The 25,255-nt window shown below is 38.9% G+C and overlaps 1 protein-coding gene across 9 annotated transcripts in view; it reads left to right on the top strand.

Moving 5' to 3' along the window:
• MAP7 (microtubule associated protein 7) overlaps window positions 1-25,255 on the top strand; it is a 128,422-nt gene that overhangs the window by 88,491 nt on the left and 14,676 nt on the right. For 5 of the 9 annotated variants that reach the window (XM_037391638.1, XM_037391637.1, XM_037391644.1 and 2 more), the window contains 9 exons: window positions 4,101-4,264; window positions 5,068-5,179; window positions 6,069-6,155; window positions 8,599-8,709; window positions 14,095-14,208; window positions 17,604-17,752; window positions 20,414-20,529; window positions 20,936-21,216; window positions 23,493-23,676. In XM_037391638.1, the coding sequence (XP_037247535.1) occupies window positions 4,101-4,264; window positions 5,068-5,179; window positions 6,069-6,155; window positions 8,599-8,709; window positions 14,095-14,208; window positions 17,604-17,752; window positions 20,414-20,529; window positions 20,936-21,216; window positions 23,493-23,676 (1,318 nt within the window). The remainder of the gene's footprint in view (window positions 1-4,100; window positions 4,265-5,067; window positions 5,180-6,068; window positions 6,156-8,598; window positions 8,710-14,094; window positions 14,209-17,603; window positions 17,753-20,413; window positions 20,530-20,935; window positions 21,217-23,492; window positions 23,677-25,255) is intronic. The other 4 variants (XM_037391641.1, XM_037391640.1, XM_037391643.1 and 1 more) reach the window with 4 other exon arrangements.

The following is a 25,255-nucleotide window of genomic DNA, read 5'->3' as shown; positions in this document are numbered from 1 at the left end:
CCATGGTGACAGGATGTTGTAAGTCTGGAGCATTTCCTATGTGAAGGTGAGTAACTTAGATTGCAAACATATGATGTTGCATGAGGGAACAATCTAGTTCCATTCTTGAATGGTTAGGTAGGGAAGCTAAAGCTTGTAACAAAGATCAATAAAATTATGCAAATCCTGCATGCAGTAAATGAAATGGACCCCCGATTTCCTTTTAAGAGGAGGTTAGGGAATTATTCTAATTTTTTTTCAAGATCTCTTTCTGTGACATCTACAGATAAACAATAAATACTGGAAATTAAGACTAATTGTAATAGTTTGTGCATGTTAGAATAAATTAAGTCCATAAAATTATAGACTTTGTTAAGTATTACAAGCTCAGCATCTGTATGTATCTGTGCAATGCTGTCTGCGGAACTGAAACAAACCTTCTGAACGTTTCTGTATCAGAAGTGAAACATATCAGTAGACTCAAATAGGAAACAATTCTGATGGTAAGAACTAGCAGGAAAAGCTTCACAGGAAGTAGTGATGGAGAAAGAATAGAAGGAGAGAGTAATATCTTATGCTCCAGGAATGTCGTTTAACAGTTATTTAACACTAATAATTTTTTTTATTAGTTACAATTTATTATAATTAATTAAAATTGTGTGGCTTGGCCTAGTGGATGGTGTCCCTACCCGTGGCAGGGCGGTTGGGACTAGGTGAGCTTCCAAGTCCCTTCTAACCCAAACCATTCAATGATTCTATGATTACTACAGTCTAGCACTAATGAATAATTATTTGAGGAAGAAGAGGAACATGATAACCTAGTGTTGAAATGGGAAAAATGATTCAAATATCATGTTGTTCACAGGGTATTATTAGTTGGGTTCTGTTCAAATTTGGTTTTATGAAGTAAAATATTTTACCTGTTCTGTAAGTGTCTCTTTCCTTCCTTTTGACTCCTCATGAGTAATAGGCATGATTTCCCAGCCTCAATGAGCCTTCTGTGAAACTTCTGTCTTCAGACAGGTGTCCAGTATACAGTAATTTCTCCTGTTGATGGAAGAGAAAGAATTAATTTTTGGAGAAAATATATCCTAAGCTAGGAGTATGATTGTCAGAGAAACAGAAATGTGATATTGCTCCAAACAGAATTGCAGAGGTCTTTGAAAATGAGACAAAAACTTTTGAATGTAATGTGTCAGCCAGCACTTTGGTCATGAAGCATCACCCAAATAGGTAAAAGTTAATATGTTTGTGTGTTTTGAATAGGAGGATCTGAAGTGGTCCTGTCCTGTAATAATAAAGTGTTAAATTTATCTGACATTTTCATCAGAGATTCAGGAGAAAGGAGGAGTTAACATGAAATTTTTGCAATGCAGAATTCAAAGATTAATGATACTCTTTTTCCCTTTAAGTGTAGCTACTTTAGAAATGTCTTTTGCCAGCTTTTAGATGGTATTAAAGATAGTAAGTTTTTTTTGTTTGTTTGTTTTTTAAAAAAAGCAGCTGGTTGAATTTAACTGGGTTGCTGCTTTTGGAGAATGTTTTCCTCATTTGCTGAAGAAAACATGGTAAATGCATGTTGAATAAGTGAAAAGAACAGTATAGCTCACTAATGTGGCTGCCTGTTTTTGGGCTGTCCCTATTCTGCAATCCAGCTATGCAGAAGCTAATAGGAAGAGCAAGCTTTTGCAAAAATCACAACCTTTCTGGTGACAGGCTGACACTGGTTCTGCCCAAGGCATTGGTTAGTGAAGTTGGATACTTAAGCAGAAGGCAAAAAAGGGGGACAGCACCTCAGAGGTGGTGAGTCTTACGTTTCAGTTGTTCAGGATGTAACCGGAATTGTTGAAAAAGGTGAGCTCAGGCTGAGCCCTTTGCTCAGTCTCCCCTGGACATGGGCAGCAGAAAGACAGCACTGTGAGGGGTCACGTAGTTCCAGAAGGGTGGACCGTACCGAGTCATCTCTCTGACCATCCGTTCTCTTGGTGAGCTATTGGCTCTCGAGAAGGGGCAGCAGATGCATGTTTCTGGTTTACAAATTAATCTTGTGTTTGGAACACCAATTTTGGCTCTATTTGTTATGTTGTAAGTCTTTAATACAGAAGGAGGAGCCTTTGCAGATTTCAGTTGGCCTGGAAGCTGCTTTTTCTGCCATATTCTATTTTCTGCCTTAGTCTGCAGTTTACATTTCTCAGTCACTTAACTAAATTAGCATAGAAAAGTATTTCTGTAAATCTTCCACTGGCTCTTGCATTAGTATTTCACACTTGTAGGTGTCACTTCTCACAGCTATTGTTACTAATTATCTAAGTAACTGTACTGTTTCTTGTTGCTGTAATTACTCTAGCTATGATTGTTAAATTCCCTGCAAACATCTTGCTGAACTTTCACCCACCTTGCCAAGAGGGTGTCTTATGATAGTGTGTAGCTGCTGAACAAACATCTCTCTGCTAGTTTGTATCCCACAGCAAAGCTAAAGGTGCTGTCTGCTTTTCTCAGAAAAAGTATTTGGCATCTGAAATGGTAGAGAGCTGCGTTCTTGAGCTGGTCTGTTCAGGATAGGGATTTTTTGAGAGATTGCATATAGGTTTAGAGTGTACTTTAAATTCTTTATTAGGTGAGGTGGGATTTGTTTGAGTAGGTAGGGAAGTGAAGAAGAGCAATTTCATGAAGATGAGTCGTAGAGTTCTAAGAACTGATTGCAATGTCTGCTCTGAACATCTACCAGCAATTGGGTTTTTTGGTTTTGATACGTTGTGTCAACAACACTACAAACATCTTGGCTAATTGAAGGCTGAAGTTGCTGTTCTAGAGTATGTTATTATAACAATCAATAGACTTTCTTTTTTTCTTTTTCTTTCTTTTCCCTTCCCCCCCTTCCCCCCTTTTTTCTTTCTTTTTTTTCTCTCTTTCTTTTCTTTCTCTTTCTTTCTTTTTTCTCTCTTTCTCTTTCTTTCTTTTTTCTCTCTTTCTCTTTCTTTCTTTTTTCTCTCTTTCTCTTTCTTTCTTTTTTCTCTCTTTCTCTTTCTTTCTTTTGTTTTTTCTTTTGGTTTTTTTCTTTCGGTTTTTTTTCCCCTGGTTGAATTAAAAACCCAGTCTCAGTCTTAGGTAGAGAACTTCCTTACATTGCTGGCCTTGGAAACTGAAAATCCTTTAGGCGCTTTGTTGTGCTGGTTCCCTGTTGCTGCTGTGTTATCAATGAGCTCCTTCTGTGTATGGTTTTGTAATGTGGTTCTCAGTGATGTTTGTCTTGTGACTGTCACGTGCATCTCTTCCTGCACTCCCATCTGTCAGTTCATGAAGATCCAGAGGTATCAAATGTCCAGAATTTATAAAAAGCAAGTAACAAGGTTTTTTTAGAACACAAAAATTTCTGGGACCTGAAGCTTTCAAGACAGCGACGGGGAGAGGTCCAGAGTATCGTATGTAAGTGGTTTCATATGGACCGTTTGAGCCCGTGTTCCAGATAGTACCTTGGTGACAGTTCAGACCCTGATGGGGAGTCTGATTTGTCTTGATTAGCACTTCTGAAACATGTTTTTCAGAGCTGTGCAGCAGTGAAGTTATATGACAAATTAAAGTTCACCTTTAGACTGACTATTTTGGTGGGTAACTTGTTTGCTTCTGGTCAGCTGTGAGTACAGTTAGCAGTCCAGGTGCTAGAATTTGTCATCCCAACCACTTCAATCAAAAAAATCTGTATTGATCACTACAGCTATATAGTGGTGATAGTTTTGTCTTTCTTTTTATTATCTATCTTTTTATGGTAAAAGATGGCAGAGAATTATCATGGTTTGTGTAACAAGTGTGGTCACATACATTTGACTTCAGTATTTAGGTATTTTAAACTAATAAAAAACTTTTTTCCACATAGAAACTATATGCTCAAATAATTTAACTATTCCTGGTGGTAATTCGTAGTAAGTAAATTGAAATTAAATGAAATGAATGTATGACCAGGGTACACAATGTTTTAGTACATAAGGAGAGATTAGGATATTATGTATGTCCTCTTAAGAAGATGAGTTCATTAGTTTTTCCATTTAGCTTGGTTATTCAAATTGTATTAAATGATTCGTCACATGTAGCATGTTAATACTTTTATTTTTGATTTTTCACAGCTGCAAGAGAATCAGTCTGGTTAGAAAGAGAAGAGAGAGCCCGGCAACATTACGAAAAACACCTAGAGGAACGCAGAAAGAAGCTAGAAGAGCAGAGATTAAAGGAAGAGAGAAGGCGAGCTGCTGTAGAGGAAAAGCGAAGGCAGAGAATAGAAGAAGATAAGGTAAGAATGAAAGTAATGAAAACACTTTTCAGCTTGCTTTTACCATAAGATATGGTACTACTGAACTTCTTTAAGAGCTGAAGGAAAGAATGCAACATAAGCCATGGTCAGTATGAGAGTGTATGAAAGGATTTTAAGAAAAGGATTTTGCTTGCACAGATACTGCTTCTTGAAGTGCACTTTATGAATCAAATGCAGCTAAGTTGAGCATGTCTAGCTTACAGTGTATGGCACTGCACAAACTCTTGCAGAAAAATAAAAATCGGGTTGGTTTTGTATGGTTATCTGTTAATTCTTAGCTATTCAGTATAACAGTAGAGAAATATTAGGTGCCCTAACAAATCCTTTAAGAAAGTGTGTAATAAAATATGCTTATGGCTGATTTGTCTTGGTTAAGCTGGCACACAGTGTGATCCTACGTAAATCAGCTCATCCTTGGTTGGGTGTTTTTTGTTTGTTTCCTATCTCTCCCACTAGTATTTAGTAGGTGGGAGATACAAGGTGGGCAGTAGCCCTAAGGTGTGTTTGTGTAGTGGCTGCCATAACAGAGCCACTTTTTTCTGTGCATTTCTGCAGTTCTCCAACAGATCTTACCTTTTCAAAATTACAGTTAAAATATTAACTTATTTATGGCTTAATTGCTGCTTAATCCTGTTGTAGCGTGTGTCTTCGTGGGCAGCACATAAACTTGAATACAGCTCCAAGATGCCTGCTAGGTGTTGTCCATGTGTAGCAGGGTTTGTTGAGAAGATTAAGTTAAAAAACCCAATAGTATCCAAATGTATTATCCTGTTGCACTTAAGGAACGACATGAAGCTGTTGTACGTCGCACAATTGAAAGAAGCCAGAAGCCAAAACAAAAGCAAAACAGGTGGTCCTGGGGAGGAGCACTACATAACCGCATTAATAACACAGGTAAAGAGGGAGACTTGGTTTGCTAGCCAGTCTGCCAGCCCTGCCAGTTAACTGAAATTTACTTTGCTTCTGTTAAAACAATTCAGTGTATGCTGGTTTGAATTCTTTGCTTTTGATCTTCTCATTGCTAGCAATGGCATGTTTCTGACATTTTTGTGTGGCAAAAAGTTAACAAGGAGAAATCTGAACAGAAGTTAAAACTTGTTTCAGGGGTTGAGTAATTATGTAACTCCTATCTTGCTACAGCTTCTCGCTTCTGCCGCTTTGCTGTTGTTTCTGTACGTGTGGGTGTGCTTGTGCTGTGTCAATGTTGTGGTATGAGCTACAGTGTGCAAATAGTAAATATCATGGCTCAAAAAACAGGTCTAGTGGAAATGACCAAATACTGAGAATAAAACAGACACGAGGAAGAAAAATGGTTCTTTGTAATAAGCTATCTGTACCTTGTACAGATATTTTGGGAGCTAGAAGTCCCTTCTTTCCCCTAGAAAAACTTAGAGATGGGCAAATTAAGTTTAAGAGAATTTTAGCTATATGCTTTTTACTTCAATTATCTTCTCTAACTTAATCTGCCAATCATTAATGTGTATATGCCCTGTTAAATATGACTGAAACCCAAAAAAGAGAACTTGTCCTTTATTTCTTTCACCAGAAGCTGGTACTCAGAATTCTTCTCTCCCTACTTTAATGTATACATTTCAATTTGTCCAGCCTTTCATCAAGGAGGAAAAAAACATTAAGAAAAGAATGCTCTGAAATCTTTGTTATATATAAGTTCAATAAACAGTTATTTTTCATAAAAGGTTATTTTTTTGCATAACTCTGTATAACTTACTTGATTTTTATTTTCTTTACTGTGAAAAATCATTGTCTTGCATTCTGTCCCTAGGTTATTTTTTTGAATCATCATTCACCTTTCTCGATTTAGCAGGCCTGGAGCACCACTTCAGATCTCTGGGTGGTGCTAGAAAACCTGGTACATAATTGCTGTGGTTTGTTGATTCCTTTACCCATAGCTAGTTCTCAGGAAATGAGATCATCAGTAACTAAACCACCCTCATGTAGTTGCAATGCATGCTTAACATCATGCTGATAGATTAGAACTGTTGTTAGTACCAGATTTTTTCATTATTACTTATTTTTACTATGGAGAGTTACTACTGGCTGACTCTAAAGATTTGGCACAATTCACTGAAATGAACCATAATATTCTGTCAACTGAAATTCAAGGAGACCCAATTCGAATATTTTGGTCTTTTCTAAAACCCTTTTGGCATACTACATATACACAGGATTTATAATTATTTTGCACATGAACACAGAGATATAACCAGTTGCACTGGCTGATGTGTTGCTTGTGGATATTTTAATAATTTTTTTAGGAAAATGAATTTGGCATGTTCTACATTTATTGCCAACACTTACACACAAATCCTCATGCTGAATTTCCTTCATTTAAATAACGTTAATAGACACAAGACAAACGTTGGCATACCAAATACAAAAGGTGACTTTTCATATTGTCATTTGGCATTGTCCGAAAGCTGGTTTATGCAGTACGTCCTTTATGCCAACTGTAGAAACTTTTTGGCTCTACTGATATCCTACACATTTTCTCAGCTATAGATTAAATATAATAAATCAAAAGCCCCATCCCATTCGCACAAATACTGTTCTGACAAAGATCTGTGCATATGAAGCCTGAGTATCCTCTCTCCAGTACTGAGTCGCACACAGCGCTCTTCAGTATACCCCATAGATAAATGTGGGATAATCTTGCTAGCCTACAGAGACCTTGTTCTTGTCTATAATGTTTAGATTTTTCCTTTAAAAACCCACTTCTGAATTTTATCCCCCTTCCAATACCCAGTTTGCTGATTCTGTACCCTCACTGGGTCATTCTAACGTTAGGCAAAGTGAGCAAATAATCACATGGGGTAGAGGAGAATCTTTCTTCGTTCCAACCAGTTATAGTGAATCCTATACAGTTTATAGATCTGGGGAGAGTAAAGGTACCTTTTGTGTACTGTATTTCTATAAAATATTTTTTGCACACAGTGAGTGTACTTTAATCCACTAGGTCAGAACAGGTAAATAGAATGTTGGTGTACTTGTCATAAATAAAAAACTGAAGATAATATTTCAGCAACATCCTTCATGTTGTCAGTGTCCTGAGTTTGTATCTGCTTCCAAAATGGTATGTGGACATATTTTTGCACACACAGAATATGAATCAGCAGAGCATTTAGGCATATGGTCAAACCTCATTGCATTTGAGCATGGTTGAATGCTTTGCTGAGTAGTGCTGAGGTTCAGTACATGCTAAAATGTAAGCAAGCAGAATTGACTCTCCCAGCACCTTCTGAATGTCAAATTTCCAAATGGAAATTTGCAGTGGAGGACATGTAGGTGATGCCTGTAGCTTTTTTTTTTTTTTTTTTTGAGACAACAAAAAGCATATCAACAGCCTGTTCAGCTCATTCCTGTTCTTCTGCCATTGCTAGCAGACGTTGCCATTCACGTGACACACATGTACAAAGTGTGTGTGACCTGTATTGAAATAACCATCACAGCCTCAGTAGGGTGCAGACGCTGCCTCTGCAGCAGTTGTGCAGGCAAATGATGCAATATTGCTCTAAAATGTACACAACTTAAAAGCAAAATAAAACCTTTTAGTATTGCATTGCATACATTCCAGGCATGTGCATTGAAAGCAGTGTAGCCTTCCACAGAGATTAATTTTCTTTATCTGCTAAGCTGTGTGCTGTTTTCGATTGACTAACTACAACTTCATTCACAGCAGGTAGAAAATGACTGCGGTGGGAAGTTTAGCACTTATACATAACTATGGGATTTTTAACTAAATCTTTTAATTCCTTTTGTGCTTACTCTTGCTTCCCTTGTGCACTAATCTTCCTTTAATCTTTTAGCATTGTATTATCATGATATTGACCACCTGCCTAGTAACAGTGCCCTGTCAAATGTCACATTTTATTCAGGTGCTAACGGTTATTTTAATTAATAACCTCACATTTCCCATCATGTTGGTCCTTCCCTGAAGCTTTCTACTGTAAGTCATGAGTAAGGTTTTTCTAAGTATATTGAAAGGAACAAGGAAATATCATCTTGTCTACTAGTACCCACTACAGATCCTCCATTAAATCCTTGGATTTCAACCTGATCAAATGATAATCAATAACAGTCAATAAACAGAGTATTTTAAACATTAAACTTAAATGGTTTTGTGCCCAGTCTTTGAGTCAACTGTACAAAGTCTGCTGAGATTTCCATTCTATTTTGAAAGTTCTTTGTGGTAGAGCAGGAGTGACCTAGTCATGTTTTCCTCCTCCCGCTAGTGAGCTAGGAACTTGCACTACTGCATGTAGGCTGTCAATTAGCATTATCTCCATTTGTTTTAGATCCAGACAGGCGGTCTGTTTCAACAATGAACCTTTCGAAACATGTTGATCCAGTCATTAACAAGCGGCTCTCCTCCTCATCTGCAACATTACTAAATTCTCCAGACAGAGGTACAGTTTCAAAGAAAAAAAAAGGAAAAAAAAAAAGCAAGAAAGAATGTTCTATATTGATGTATTACTTTGCACATAAAACAAGCTTCTGAAGTCATTTTCTGTGCTTCATCTAAGTGGGAGTGAAAAGACTTCAAATGTGAAAAGTAAATGGTTGAACATTTTTTCCTGTGAGAAGAAATACGTATTTCTTGTTTTTTAAAACAAGAGAACTTACCTAAACAATTTTCCTTTAGCAAATGATAAAAGCAGTGCTTCTGTCAGGTTTTTAGTAAATGAGGTACAACTATTGAAAGAATACATTGCTCCATAGTGCATGCAATCATGTGTGACTTTTTATTTGCATTAGGCCATTTGTCATTATTTTGCTTTCCTTTCTTCTTTGGTAGTAGTTCTTGAATATCTAAGAACATGTTGCATGAAGCTTTTTTTATTACCATTTCTGGTTATTTTTATTGAAGAGGTATGGGTGCTTTTCATATAGTCTGTTTATTGACTTTTTGTGTCCAGTTACTTTTCAAAGATTGCTTTATTTCAGCGTATGTTTTTGATGTTTGCAACTCTACACAACTGATAAACCATCAAGCTTTAAAAAATTAACATAGCTGAATTGCTGCCTCTGTTCTGAGGATTTATGAGATTGAAGTATTGAGCTTAAAGGAGTTTTATAAAATAACGTCTCTTGTATGTCTCGTGCAAAGACCTTTACAGAAAAGGACTTGGTAGGGTTGGGTTTTTTTGTCCTCTACTGAGAATGAGAGGTTATGTCCCATTTCAATCCAGACAAATGTGTGCTTTAAAAGCCAATTTTTAGAATGTAATTTTGGTTGTGTTGCAAAACTGATTGGTAGATATCATTATTTTATAACTTAACCAAGTGCCATGTTTTAATGTGCATGCTTGTATGCGTGTATCTGGTTGACTTGATGAGCCATGTAGAATCTGGTAACTTGCATAAAATACAACATCATATTAGGAAATAACCTATTACAAAACTCCATATTTTTTTGTTCTAAATGTTGAAATTCAGTCAGTTTTGATTTTATTAGCTTTTCAGGTGTATATATATTTTTTTCCAATGCTTGCTGTTGTATGCCAGGGGATACTTCCTTGACGAAAGATCCTGTGGGGACAGGGGGAGGCATTAAATATGAAGGGTAGTCTCTTGTGGACTGTAACTCATTGTGTTATAGTTTTTGCCATGAATTTCAAATTCAGCAGTTAGACTGAATAGTAGGCAGTCTAGCAGTGGGGGAAGGGAAGGAATATGGAAGTGATGGCCACATGTAAAAAATTTTAAAAGTTGAGGCATTCTTAAGAGCACAGAACTCTTCAGAAGTCTTTTGTGTCTTTGAGTCCATGAAAGGCAAATCCAAACACTGTAAATACCCTCTTTCCTGTGCAAAGTCATATACCTAAACCTAGTTGAACATCTATCTGGAGAAGTGCCACTGGCCTCTCCGGTGGCCTCCACATCTTAAGGCAAGTGCTTAAAGGAAAGCTCTGTCTGCTCCCCATTTCACCTTCCAGAGGGCACCCGAACACACTTTGCCTGTAGTGCATACTCCCACCTGCAAAACAGTGAGCTGGAGATGAGAATGATAAGCTTACCCTAAGTGGCTTATAGCTGTCATCAAGAACACGTCTTCTGTTAAGCAGCACTTCTTTTCCATTTGAAGGACAGGATATTTTTTTTATTGGGGGTGGGTGGGGTGGGGTGGGGGTTGGCCCAGCAAAAGACAGAAGTTTTCATTAACTAATTGCCCAAAAGACTGGTTAATTCCTTTCTAAGTATAGTATTGCTCTTTATGCCAGTTTTACCACGGGGCAGTTAGGCTTCTCAATATACTTTTATGTTAGTGGTACAAGTCTGAGTAGCTGTAACAAAACATGAATACGTACATTCATGTGGAGAAAGTTGCTGTTGACCAATAAATTTGGTAATTGTGCTCTTTAAGGAAAGCTTAGCAACTAGATAATACTTTAGATAAGGTATGAATTACACACTATTAGTTTTCAGAAGGAAAACTCGTACCATAGCTGTCTTCCTTCTCATCTCTGCAGTGCTTTTTCTTTCAAACAGGTGGTGGTCTCAACCACTGCATCACCTTTTTCTGCCACCTTTATAGAAGAAATTCAGGGGCTCCAGTATTGTTTCATGTTGAAAGAGAATCTAAGCATAGAGTAGATTTTTTTCCCCATCTGCTCACCATGTTTGTGGCTCTGTATGAGCAGCCACCACTATTATCAGTGAGAGTCTCCTTCATGGTCCTCATCAGGAGGCCTGTTAAATCCCTGCTTCCCACTTGTTCCTAGAACTAGTCAGATGCTGCTGTTTGCTCACTTGCAATTCACTCTGCCGCAGCTAAGACAACTTTCCAGTGTTCATTTTGTATATCCTGAAGACAAATACAGATTACTTTAATCAATTCACGGTTGTCAGCTCCCTCGGACTTTGTGTGTTTTTCAGTTACAAGTTAGGCTATAAAGATCTTTGATCTGTTTAAACTAACCTGCTTGTAGCTGGGGATAGAGGTACTTGCTTGCACCAGCAACCTTATCATGAATGTGCTTCCTGTGTGGAAAAAAGGCACAAACAGCCCTAAGAGCGATAGCTTAACATAGGGTGAGAACAAAAAATACTTTTTCCCCTTATGTGTCTGTTGCTTTGAAGGACTGAATATTGAAAACATCACCCTAAGTTGTTAAAAACAGTAAGAGCAAAAAAACCCCACACCTGGCCTCATTGTCTTGAAGTTGTTCTTACTATTTTGGGATGTTCTTTGTTTCGTATTCAGTTTGCTTCAGTGTGAATTGGATACCAAAATTAAATTGTTCAGTGTATTTAAGTGTTAATACTCTTGTACTTGGAACTCAGTGCACAAAAGTTTGTCTGTTCTAGGTTAATGGTGATACTACTAACATTTAGAATCCGTATTGAAAGCATCCTATTTGACACTTTCAGGGAGCTGTGTGTTTGGAAAATTCAGTATGTAGTGACCTTGATCCACAAAGCCAAGTTTTATTTAAATGAACTCTGATCTAAACCCATTTTAGAGATTTATGGGAGACTTCACTCCAAGCTCCTGGTTAGAACTATTTTGACAGCTCTGAATCAGGCCCATTGCTTTTATGGAGAAGAGTTTTTGTTGGTGTCTCTTAGCTCACCGCTGATGCATACCAGCTAGCTCACTCCCAAACCCTGCCTCAGTGCTGTAAGTTGGATGCTGTGGGCACACGGTTGCTTCCAGTAAGTGATGTGGATATAAGTGCCTCTGTGTTAGGGGCAAAGAGAAGAGAGAATTAAACTATACTCACCTTTAGGGTAAATGACATGGGATAGGTGAATCGTGGCAATTCAGTGCTCAATGTCATCAGTCTCTGAGCTGTGTCCTCTTGAGACTACTTCATCTCTGGGGCCTTGTGTAAGGTCTGTGGCTGCCCCACAGGGCTATATTACATTGTGACATTTACTTATCAGCTGTTTGCAGCCATACAGATGAACTCGAATTGATAATGTAGTACTGATGTACTGGCGTAAAATTTCAGGGATTGCTTTCTGAAGTTGTATGATCTTTGTGTTAAACTACGGTAGAAGAATTTCTCCATTGTCATCCGTACTCATGCCTGTGAGCCTTACCTAGTAAAGTCTGAGATCACGAAAAAGAATCTTGTCTTGCAACAGTAGCTTTAAACCATGATCATAGTGAGTGAGCATGGTGTGCAGAGAAGAAAGGAAGCCAAAATTTTTACCATTATTGCATCCAGTTTAATTGTAGTTCTGTGACTTTTCTTCATTATTAAATTACAAGCTTAATGATAATGTGTGTGCTGTAATGGAGGTCTCTGCAGGATATTCTCTGTCTCTCTATAATCTGTACCAATGCAGAACAGAATCATTCATCACAAAGAGCTCTGGCAGTAGTATATTGTGTAAGGGCACTTATCTAGAGAGCCTGCTGTGTTTGAGAGTCCTGTATTTCTATAGTAATGCCCCTTATTGAGTTAGCAGAATTTAGGGGAGCAATCTGAGAAGTGAAAAACAGCACTAAGGGCAGATTAGGCAATTGTATTTTCGTAGGATGAGATTGAGATCGGCCCCTCTATTCATGGGGCTCAGCATGGAGTAAATTAAAGACAGATTCAGAGTTTATGGCTATTAAGTGTGACGAATGTCTACCTTTAAAAATGCAAATTAATCTCAAGTTTATTACAGCTATTCACTTCAATGAATGTTTTAGAAAGCCTCATCAATTCAAGCTGCAGTTTTGTTGCCATAAACACCAAACTAGGGCCAGTGAATGCTGGAATGTAAGAAGACCTGATTTCACGTGCAACATCAAGATTATTGCTATGGTATAAGCTTATCATAATGAACTAGTATGGGAACTAGTTGAATGTTTCATTTTGTGATGCTCATTATAATACAAATTGTTGCATCAGAGTATCAAAAACAAATCTAGTTCAATATAAAAAATAACTTCAGGGCTCTTTTGGTTACTACTTCATCCTGATCAATGTTTATATAATTTGTTTGTTGTTTTTTTTTTAAAAGGTCAAATTTTACAAGGCAAAAGGAATATATTTGCAAGCTAAGTTTGCATTAAGTAGTATTGAGAAAAGCAAGGCAAGGGAGTGATTGCAGCCAGGTCAATGTGTAGTGTTTCCAAAACAGACTAACGGCAAAAAATCGGCTCTTGTTACTGTTCTAAATTGAAAATTATCATTGGCAGGTTTTTTTGACAGAGAATTAACGATCAAATGTACTTACTGTATTCTGTGACTTCATGTACTACTGAGACAACTGTAGGTGCTGAGCTTGGTATCTGCAGTTGTGCATTGTATTCTTTTGAGATGCTTTGATAAAATCTCTTTGACACAATCCTCTGTATAGTACTAAGCAACCTGCTTTGTTTTTTCTAGCTAGGCTTGCAGACTTTGGAAGATGTTTTAGTAATTGGTCTTTTTGGGAATTAAAAGACTACCATATGAGTAGAAAGAGTCTGGGACACAAACGTCTCTGCCCAAGTCTGTATTTAGGAGTGGCAACTGCTTTTCTAGTATAGAAGTTATGCTATCATTCCAAATAGGGAATGGGGCATATGTGTAAAATGCCAGTATTGATTTAATAGTTTGCTGTAAATGCCACAGGCAGTAACAAAAATTAAATGTTCAGATATATGTGTTCCTATACAAATCCCTCTACTAAAATGGAGTAAGAATAAAATGTATTTCACTGCACGATTGTATGCTTTTGATCTCTGAAGGACAGTTTCAAGTTTGTTGTGGTATGCAGTAGTGAGGAGATAATATTGATACTTCTAGAACATGCAGTTGTTTGTGAAGTGTTTGATCTAACATCTTGCTTGTATGATGCACGTTCAGCTCGCCGTCTGCAGCTCAGTCCATGGGAGAGCAGCATCGTTAGCAGGCTCCTGACGCCCACTCACTCATTCCTGGCCCGAAGTAAAAGCACAGCTGCGTTGTCTGGAGATGCAGGTAAACCTAAGAGAACAGAGGCTTCACATCTCAGCCACTTTTCCAGATTCCCTGTGGGACGTTGTAAAGTTATTGATCTAATTATGAGTGTATGGTAGCATCCCAGAATGAGCTTGAATGTCCGTGATTACATTGCATGACAGCATGAAATCTCATTTGTACAGCTGTTCGCTATGCCTTTTTCTCCCACCACCTCTTTCTTAACTTCTTTTGCCTCTTCATCAATACAACAAATGAATACACTACATGCAGGACAACAATGTCACACTGTCAGTAGGGAAATGTGCACAATGTTGTAAAGAGCTGATTCAGCACACTCACTGCTAAGACTGTGAGCTACTTGCTGCAAAGAATAGTTTCACACTCTACCAAGGCAATTCCCATATGGAACAAGTTAGGCTTGTCGAAGGGCCCTGGGTGCAGTGGATTTAATACACGTGAATTTAAATGTTTGGGTTTATAATAACTCTAAAGTTCTCTGGCAACCCCAAAACTGCTCCCTGCTGTACTTACTGAGGGGAAAATCAACATGCAGAAATGTGAAAATATTGCTAGGTGGTAATTTAAAGACCAGGCAAAATTGAATTCCGCAGACAACTAGGTAATACCTGTTTATCATGTATTTCAGGCAGGTGACAGCTGCCTCCTGTCTTATCATAGGATGTTTTATGATCATACACTGGGGACTTTACCATTATAATATATTGCTGCACACGCTGGAAGTTTAAGTCTAGGCAGGTCTTTCTTGTCTGATGTGGACAGGATTTTTATTCTGATTAAAGGACATAGAAGGTAAGAAGGAATAGAGATCTGGTAAGATTACTTTTAAAGAAGCTTTTACCTAAGCACTCTTATAACTAATTAGGCTGCAGTACATTTCCACAGGGGTAGTGCTGCAGGAGCAAAAATGCGCATGATATTCTGCAAACAGTGGAATTACAAGTACAGAATTCCTTTTCACTCTTCACAAACAGCAGCTTGTAAAACTAATACTTAATGTCATCTACCAAGCAGGACATTGGAAATTCAGCCCTTCATTAGGGAATAGTTGAGAAAGCAGTGTCTTAATTTTGTAAGTGGTTACTTCACTGGAGCAAGTGTGAAGATTTTTTTTGTGACTGCTATTGCTTATTCTGTGCAGTAAATGCTAAACTGAATGGAATATTGAGAAAGATTGCAAATAGCAGGTATGACTGATTTGTTAGTCATCAGGCTGAGGTAATTCCCTGAAATGCCTTCCCTACACTGACTGGAACTGCACCACCCGGAAGAATAATCCATCTGCTCATTGTTTTCCAGGTATTATTCTCTAGGGGCAATAACTGCAATCCCTTCATGCAGGACACTTCCTGGAGATTAATGATCAGGTGGTGGTAATGGCTCACAGCTGTGCTCTGAGCACTCAGCTCATCCCAGCCTGTCGTCATTCCCTAGAAAATTACCCTGCTCTTTGGCTGTAAAGATAAGTTACAATGCAAAAAAATTAAAATAAAATTAAAGATGGATTCATGTCCTTAAATTTTAAGTGAGCTATTAGGGTCATGCAGCATAAGAGTATGTCTGGGTCTTTTTAAAATGACTCTCCAAAACCAAAATGTTTTTTAAATAACTCTGCAAAAGCTCCTCTGAATAGATGTAATCCTGTTGGTTCAGGCAGGATTCACTGGGAGTGCTTCCTAAAGCATTGTTTGGCAGCAATACAAATGAAAATGAACTGCTTGTCTTTTAATACTTATGATGTCATCCTTGGTGGTAACTTCAGATTATTAGTGCACAGCAAGATAATTGATTCAGAGAGGGTTGAGAACCACATAAATTATAAGCTGTTTAAATCATACATTGTGCCACTGCTTCCAATCTGGTTTAGATACACTCAAAAAAACCCCAACCCAAAACAAAACAAACCAACAGCCACAATCAGAAAACCCTGTTTTCTTGTTTCTTGGTTTTTTGAAGTTTTTTTAAGTTTGTCATCTTATTAAACATAAATCCCTATAAATGATAAGGCAAGCATGAGTGCTATTGCTGTAACACTTACATGAGACTCTATATATAATGTCAATCTCTCAGTGCAAGAGAATTTTCAGCGTTAGTACTGTTAAGTTGATGAACTTTTCCTTTAACAGCAACTGTACTGTTGTAAGACTGAAAGAATTAACTGTATGTGGAACTGCAGTCTTTCACGTGTGCTTAGAGAGAGATCTACAGGCAAGAAATGTTGGATGTTTTTACTAAGGAAACTGAGGATGTAATTCTTTCTCTCTCTCTTAAAAAAAACAATGGGAGCAGTGGTGGTGATGGCGGTGTAGGAAAGATACCATATAGAAGTTTTACTTTTCCTTCAAGTAACGTGCTGAATAATAATTATGCTAAGACCATATTAAATGACCAGGAAAGACAAACAGGAGCAGAGAAATGAAACTCTACAGTAATAACGTAGTTTTCCCCAGCCTTCTCCTCCTGTTAAATCAAGAGAAAGCCCAAGAGAATACTTTGCTGCAAAAAGTTCCCCGTAATACATTTTGCAGTGTTATGGTTCTATTGAATATGTAATCAGAACATTGGTAACCTGCCATTGGCAGGATATCTTTTGGTAATAGTCTTGTCCTTGTGCAAACCAATGAAAACTGCAATCCTGGGTACTCAAATACAAATTTCCAAGTTGATTTATTGTTATTAGTCTGCTTTTTGTAATGTGTGAAATAGTTTGCTCTTGAGAATGTATTTGAGTCAGCTGTTATTCTAGCATTATCAAGAAATACTAGAAGTTCTTAAATGGACGGGCTTCAAATATTCCTAAAAGAGGGATTTTGAAGATCACATCACTTGTTAAAAATTGTAGACAGCCATCATTGATTTTCTAGGTGAAACTGTTTTGTACTGTTAATGTGTTTAGATCTTTGTGTGTATGTCTCCTTTTATTTTTCTTCCACTTCCAAGACCAATTATAAGGCATTCTGATTTTCAATTTGATTATTTTCTATTCCAAATATAATTGAACCTTGTGTCAGTGCATCTACTAAGCTAGTCAGTCAGAGCAGTCATTGTGTCCACTGCTTTTTCAGAACCACCAGTTGTGTAACAGCTTAACAGGAAAACATTGTTACTCTCTACTACCCAGTTATGTGGCATACTTCTTAATTTATTTAAAATAAATTCTTAGTTTACAAATGTAAAATATGTGAATGCCTATTGAAATTGTATCATTACTGTATGTGTGGCCAAGCTAATGTACCAAATGATGGTTCTGACTTGAGAATTCCTCTATGTATTAATACCTTCTTTCTTTTCTGTCTTTCTCGGTTGTTTCTGTTCCTGCTGGCTTTCCTCTGTCAATTCTCCAATGCTGCTCTGTAATTAAAATTAATAAATAACAAAACCAACCAACACCGTAGTTATCCCCATTTGTCCCCGTTCAGCATCTTGCAGCCCCATCAGTCCTCTGTCCTACAAGACCATGAACTGTAGGAATCCAGGAGACCGAGCAAAACTTTATGCGTCTACTGATGCTGTTGGACGTAGGAAAACAACGCATCTTGCTGGGGTAAGCATTCCACCATGTGTATGTAAGCTAGCGTCTCATGTCATGATCACCTCATTGCATCGCTTATTAGGACAGGAATAGTTGCAAGGATATTGTCTAAGTCTGATCCTCCCCCCTGCACTGTCCCCACCCCCTCCAATTTGTTTCACGGTTGGCTGGATTTTAACTGAAATATAGTACATTATGTGGTGATGTGGCCTGATTATGCACCAAAGAATCCATGTGGAAAAACACGCATGTTTACAGAGTGGATGCCTTGGCTTCTTATGAGGCTCAGGGGCAGTCACCGCATGTGTGGCCTTTCCTCAAGTGGATCTTTGCTGCCTTTTAAGGCCTAAGCTGTTGTTGCAGCTTTTCCCTCAGTGGTGTTTTCCCCAGCAACCTGTTTTTGCAAAGCCTGTAGAATTTCATATCTTCTGAGGCCTCTAGCAAATTCAGCCGAGCCTCTGGGATAAAGAGGCAGGGAAGGCATAGCATTCACACATGTGAGCACACATACATGAGCACACAGAGCACTGTCACTTCAGCTTTACTTGCTTAGGAGACCAGGCTAGTAAACTTTTCCTCATTGGGAACGAAGAGGTTGTTTTAGGAGCATAGTTTGTAAGCAAAGCTTCCCACAGATCAGCTGTACATTCTGAATGATTTGGTAGCACTACTGTGACTGATCTGAGCTTTCAGGGAAAATCAGAACAGCACGATACAGGCAGACCAAATTCATGTTGACTGTGCTCCAAGCCAAGGAAGATGCAGTCAGCTGCAGTTCAGCTATAATTTGCTAGACCTGAGCAGTTATATTTTCCCTTGTACTCATCAGCCTGAGTTTGTTTACGGTGCAAGAAGAGGGAAGTCATCTCTGCAAATGATTGTGTAAGAGGTGCTTGCATTTTCATTTGGCCTGATGGGCAAAATGTCAAAAGGCAGTGCTGCTATTGACATCCTTGTTGGAAGCAGTGTTAATGAAAATTGCATGTATCATAGCCAGTACTTAATCTTCCAGGCAGAGGGTAGTATATCAAAGTTTAAGTTAAGATGCAGCTTTGGGATGTCATAGTATGCACTTGTTCCATTGCAATCTCCGGGGTCTTTCTCATTGCAAGTGGTTTGGGTTTTGGTTTGGTTGGTTGTTTTTTTTTTAATTAAATAGAAAAAAACCTTGGTACATGTTGTTAATACAAAATGACCAAGTTAAGAGCTGTTTTCAGTAGCCTGTATGATGAGGAGAATCCTTTATTCCTCTGTAAACATTTGTAGTAAATCGATTTTTTACTTTATTGATATTAATTTTCTGATGCTCTGTTTTTGAGACTAATAAAGTAGAGCTAATATAGAGGGTTATTGCTAGCAAGTCAAAATTCTTGTTCATTGTAATGCATTTGTGCTGGCTGTATATGCTTTGTGTATGTTTTTACTTTATATATGTAAATACTTTGATAACTCGGGTGATTATCATATTAATCAGTAGATATCTGGTAAATTATACTGCTAAAGAGCTGGCCTGAGTAATGAGTTCAGGATCAAGAACATCTATTGCTAATATTAAGTTATGTTTTTGGCAACTTAAAATAACTAATTTTAATGATAATGACCAAAAAATACCTCTTGGATTTATGAAGATAAAGCGGAGGTTTATGCGCTCATGAAGTTGTTTTCAGTCTTTCTTTTCCAGTTGTTAACCTGGTCTTCAGTTCAGGAGACAAGCATTGCAGAGCTCTCAGCTGGTGAGGTTCTAAAGCAGTGCTTTAGAACTTTTAGAAGAACATTTAGAGGTTCTAAACACGTGCTGCAGGGGTTGTGGTTAAGCCTCAGCCAAGATGATGAGTAGCAACCCCTCTGCATCATGTTGGCTGAGTGGCAGCTCAGTGCACTCTCCATTATTCCCATTCTTCAGAATCCCAGAGTCTGAACTCATTATTCCAAAACCCTGAAGTTTTTCATCTATTCTTAAATGGAGGAGGTATATAGATGCCTAAACTCTGATATTCCTTTAAATCAATAGTTCTATTTATACAAACCAGAGCTATGACAGGAATATTTAAAAAAAAATAAATCCCAAGATGAGAAATGAAGAAGGAAAAAGAGGAAATTGCTACCATGTGCAAGAGTCAATGGCAAAATAGTATGTGCTGTGAAATCATCCAAAAAAAAAGAAAAAATAGGATAACTGTTTTACCACATCTGAGGGCTTTGAGGGCATCTGTGGTGTTCATATATAAAAATGAAAGCAAAAAGCTCATGCTATATAGGGACTGTGACTAAGTGTGAGCCTGGGGCGGGGGTGTTGCTCTTTCTTCAAATGAAATCCTGGGTTTATGGGGAGTAGTGGAAGGCATTCTGCGGTAATTAGCAAAGATCAAGCTGTAAGAGGTAATTTTTTTGCTTGTGTAAAAATAAGCCTCTGCAAATTAGCCCATTACATCTTAGGACAGTAGAGAACATGATTTAAGAAGAACTCTTGTCAAAAGCATATTTACTGATACAGGTGGTGTCAGATTGCAGGGGCTATATTAATGAACTTGCTAAACAGGCTGTAGAAACTACTGACTCAGCACTGCTTTTTCTCAGCCCCCCCCAACCTCTCATCCTTAACTGAGCTTGCTTTGCTTTCTTTAGCTGTGTGAACTCTGGCTTGACTTTGTCTTTTTGTTTCCTGAACTATAGACGGACAAAAAAGAAAAGGAAAGAGACCATTTGTCATCCAGCTTCTCAGCCAGCTTTAAAGGAGGGTCATTTTCTTCCAACCCCAAAGCTAGATCACCAGCTCCCTCTCCAGTTTGGTAAGTCAAGTACATGCTTAGCTGGAGGTTGAGCCATAGGCAGCTCTGATTGTTCATTTAATTAAATGTGAAACAGTGCAAACTTACTTGGTGTGATGTAGATGTTTTCTCTCTGCAACAAAGGAAAGATACTCATGCTTTTAGAAAAATACTGCTACTGCTTTGAGAAAGGGGAAGGAGGAGGAAGATATTTGGTTTCTTCCCTTGTGGCTGGGCTCAGTGCTTACACGTTTGGAGAGCTGTAAAGAGAAGCATTTCACATGAGAGTTAATCAGTTGCTCCAGCAGTCCTCCTTGATAGGAGAGAAATGGAGAAGCTGTTTTATTTTTAGCTATTGTAGAAATGATATGTAGGTGGTGTCCAGCAGATCATGTCTGATCGTGATTGTCATTCTTTGGTTACACAGGCATGCATCAAAGTCTTTGCCTTTTTTGCCTGGCACACCCAAGCAGATAACTTCCCCACCTGGTTCCTCCAAAGTTTCCTCTGCTCAGGCACGTCCTCCTTCTCCTGGCAACATACGGCCAGTCAAAAAAGAGATCAAACCAGAGACTGAGAAGAAAAGACCAGAAAAGGAGCCCGAAAAGGCCAGTGAGGAGGGGGCAGAAGAGAGTAAAGGAACTTCAGCAGGTGCTGGAGAATCTGCAACTCGGGAGGAGCTCACTGTCCAGGCAGAGCTTGCTCAAGGTAAGGAGAGGTTAAGGAATATCTGAGAGTCAAAAATAAAGATATTGAAAAGTGGTTTGTATTCACAGCACAGAAACAAGTAGTGGAGAAGGGCAAAGGAGAAGGATGCTATAGTCGAAGTGGTGAGCAGCACTTTAAATGGGATGTCTTTTGCCAAAGCCAGAGGAATTAATGGTTGGGACCAAAGACTGAGGCCTCAGGCTAAGCATTTTATATAGGAGGTTAGAGGACAGGCTTTGTACTGCAGGTGGAGGCCCAAACTGCCAAAACTTGGCCACTGGTCGAACGCAAGAATTTGGAGAAGGGCAAGTGCAGTATTTGAGGCTAGAGGGATGTTGCTGATTCTCCTAGGTCTGTGTTGCAGGCAAACGTAGCTGATTTCTGTCTGTTAACTGCACTGGCCTTCAACCTGTCTGGCTCAGGTACCTGCTGGCTGTGTAGTCACAAGAGCCAGGAAGTCAGCAGGCAGTGATCACTGATGGAGCTGTTCAGGCTTTTACAAGTATCTCTCACATGACTTTACTAATACCAATGAAGTTTTAAAGGGATTTTATGCAAGCTGTTATCATCTTTTCTGACAGCAGAGCAGGTGTGCATTAAACAGCCTACTTGTTATGCTGCCAGCTTCAGCACCTGAGGCAAGAAGTGATCCCCAAGCAGCACAAAGCTGTGCTCCTTTCAGAAGCACAGCCCTGCCTCGGCCCATTGTTAGGGAACTGCAAAGGGCTGAGATGCAGGAGCGCTGTCATTTTACAGTTTAACTGTTACAAGGGCTCTCTGGTATGTTTCTGATCCAGGTTGTATTTGCACCCCTACATTTTCTTACCTTCTGCCCCCAAGGCTACCAAGAGCGTAGCTCTAAAGGGCTCCCAAGCCTTAGGGTGATCAAATTACTTAACTTTTTATATTTGACCATCCCAGAATTTTCTGAGTTCCTAGCTACATCTTGGAGGTTAGCCCAGGCCTGGACTGTTCCCTAGTGGTGACTGAATACCTCTTCTGGTAATATGAGAGATTACTGCTCTGGCTGAGGCTAAATTGTGGCAGCTCCCAGGGCTGGAGAACAGGCCCTGGAACTCTTTAAATTACTGGTGTACAAGTATCATTTGAATTTGAGGTGAAAGCCCTGAAGCAGTTATAGAAAGATCTGCATAGTTTTTACTTGATAGAAAAAGAGAGCAGAGGAGTCAGCAGATGTGACGGTTCAGCACAAAAAAAGCAGCTGAATTTGTATAGATGAGGTGTATGAGGGGGGAATCAGGGAGGAAACCCCTGCTGGAAGTTATTAGTGAGGTAAGGAAAATGCTGAAATATTCCAAAGGGTGGTTAGAAATGTAGATTTAAAATCACTTCCTGGCTGTTCCTGGTGACTTATTTTACATGTATCTTCCCAGAATTGGGATCTGATTCCATTGATAGTTCAAAGTCTGCCTTGTCCATGTTTGTCTGCATTACCAGATGCGATTACCCTGGGAATGCTTCCTTCAGTTAGCTTGTGTGTTGGTAATGGTCCCTGGCCTCTCAAGAAACAGTGCAGTTGAGGTGCTCTGTACCTGTGCTAGAGAGTGCCAGGCAACCTTACAGAAATATGAACTAGTGTTTTCCTTGAGAAAAACCTGTAACACCTTCTCTACCAGGTGGCCAAAGCTAGTCCTGAATGAAGAATTTATGTGAAGACACTATTAAGATTTGAACACAAGCCATGGCTCACCAATAGTGGCAAAGCTTGTTAAGAAGCCGTGTTCTGGTCCCACGAGTTGCCTCAGGTTGGAGTAACTGCACAATTGATGATAGCTTGTGTCCTACCCTCAGTGCAGATCACTTCAGACAGCTGGTGTTTGAGGTCACTAAAAGTGACTGGCCTGTCACCAAAAAGTCTGGCTCTGCTTTTCAGCTGTAGACTATCAGACAGAAGGAAATATAATATCACCATGTTTCTTTCCTGCTCACTGAACAGAATTGGGCAAACTTGTGATGGTAGGGTCTTGCTGAGTCAGCATAAGTCCTGTTGAGCACCCATCAGCATTTATTCTCCCAACAGAAAAGTTGGCTTAACCTTTGAACTGCAGCTGCTTTCACATGTAAAAAGAAACTTTCCTTAAGGAATATGAACCCCTAGCATCTAGAAATTTCTTCCTCCTCTGAATCATTTATGAAACCACGTAAGCTTGAAAATATTTATAGAATATTTTAAACTATTTTCTGTTCCTTTCAAAAGAGTGTCATCTTGGCTACTGTGTCTGTACAAACTAGTTTTCCTTCCTATGTGTTTTCAGCAGCCAGCCTGTCCCTGCCTCCTGCTCTGCCAGTTCTTTCTCCACCCCCAGCATCCACAAAGACCTCCGCAGGTACAACTGATGCTGAAGAAGCAACAAGGCTGCTGACTGAGAAGAGGCGCCTTGCCCGTGAGCAGCGGGAACGGGAGGAGCAAGAAAGGAGGGAGAGGGAAGAGTTTGAAAGGTGATTCTAGACCTCTGTAGTGGATAAGATACATTTTTAGTAGCCTCCTAGCAGCTTCTTGTATATGTTCTGTTGTTAAAGTTGTGATACGTGAAGCACAGTACTGAAGTGCAGGAGGCACAAGTTCCTCCCTGAAAACAGATTTTCCTGTTGGGTTTTTTGTAAGTGCAATATATACCTAAGCAGGTATGTAAGGGTAAAACTTACCCCAAATAGTGCTTTAAAATAGGATAGGAAGAGAGAGCAGATCCTTACTGTTGTGATTCATTGTTTCATCAGAAATTAACAAGACTATATTTCCATATTCCAGCTAAAGAACTCTGCATAGCTGTTTTTATCTTTGTGATTGGCACAATGTCTCTTACTTTGGGTGGTGTTCAGGTGTCCAACAGCTGCGACTTAAACCTTTTTGTTTTCTTATTTAAAATCAAGCCCCCCAACAGTTTTGGAGGATAATGGATGTCGTGTCTCATTTTCTACTAGCAAAGGATAGTAGATACTTATCTGCTATCTGAATACTTACGACTGTGGCTGTAATACCTTTTTAGAGGGATGCCATGCCTCTTGAATTTGTTGGACTTCTTTAACAACGTTGATGAACATAAGGACAAGGCAGGGCCAGTTAAAATAGCCTAGCTTTCCAGAAGACTCACAACATGATCCCCTCCCAAAAAGGGTTTTAAAGAAAATAAGCTGCTGTGGCATAAGAGTAATATGGTGAATAAATACTAAGACTGAAATATTGAAAACAAAAAGTAAAGAATAATCAGCTATCACAGTGAAAGGAGTTTTCAGTCTGTGCAGTGCCTTCATAAATTAACTTGGAAAGGCGTTGTGACCAGTGAGATACTGCTGGTCTTCAATGAGATATAGTAGTTGTCAAATATTTCAGATGTATCTTACATTGCTGAGATACAAAACGGAAGCTCAATTGCAATTCTGATAAGCATAAAGGAATGCATATAAGGAAATAATCCTCCATTTGACTCAAGTGGTGGTGGTGGTCGTCTCGGGGCTAATCATTTCTGGAGGAAGAGATCTTGTTTGGAGTTGAGTGTATGAAAGTATCATGTGAGTCACTGTCAACAAAATAAATGAACTCTTATGAGTTACTAGAAAGGGAGAACAAAATTAAAATGTCATTCTGTACTATCAGAGGTGAATCCATGTCTTGAGTGTTGAGTTTTCTACTTTTTGAGATAGTAAAATCAGTAAAACCAGGAAAATAAGTACAGGCAGACATCAAAGAAGATCACAAGCTGTGGTGGGCTGACCCTGGCTGGATGCCAGGTGCCCACCAATGTCGCTCTATCGCTCCCATCCTCAGCTGGACAGGGAAGAGAAAATAAAACAAAGGGCTCATGGGCTAAGATAAGTGCAGGGAGAGATTGCTTACCAATTCCTGTCACGGGCAAAACAGACTTGACTTGGGGGAATTAGTTTAATTTATTACCAAGCAAATCAGAGTAGGATAATGAGAAATAAAACCTAAATCTTAAAAACATCTTCCCCCCAACCCTCCCTTCTTCCTGAGCTTAACTTCCCTCCTGATTTTTCTCTACCTCCTCCCCTGCAGCAG

The sequence above is a fragment of the Falco rusticolus genome, chromosome 6, assembly GCF_015220075.1.
Source record: "Falco rusticolus isolate bFalRus1 chromosome 6, bFalRus1.pri, whole genome shotgun sequence".
Classification (NCBI taxonomy): Eukaryota; Metazoa; Chordata; class Aves; order Falconiformes; family Falconidae; genus Falco; species Falco rusticolus.
This window is presented reverse-complemented; position numbering and strand designations above follow the sequence as displayed.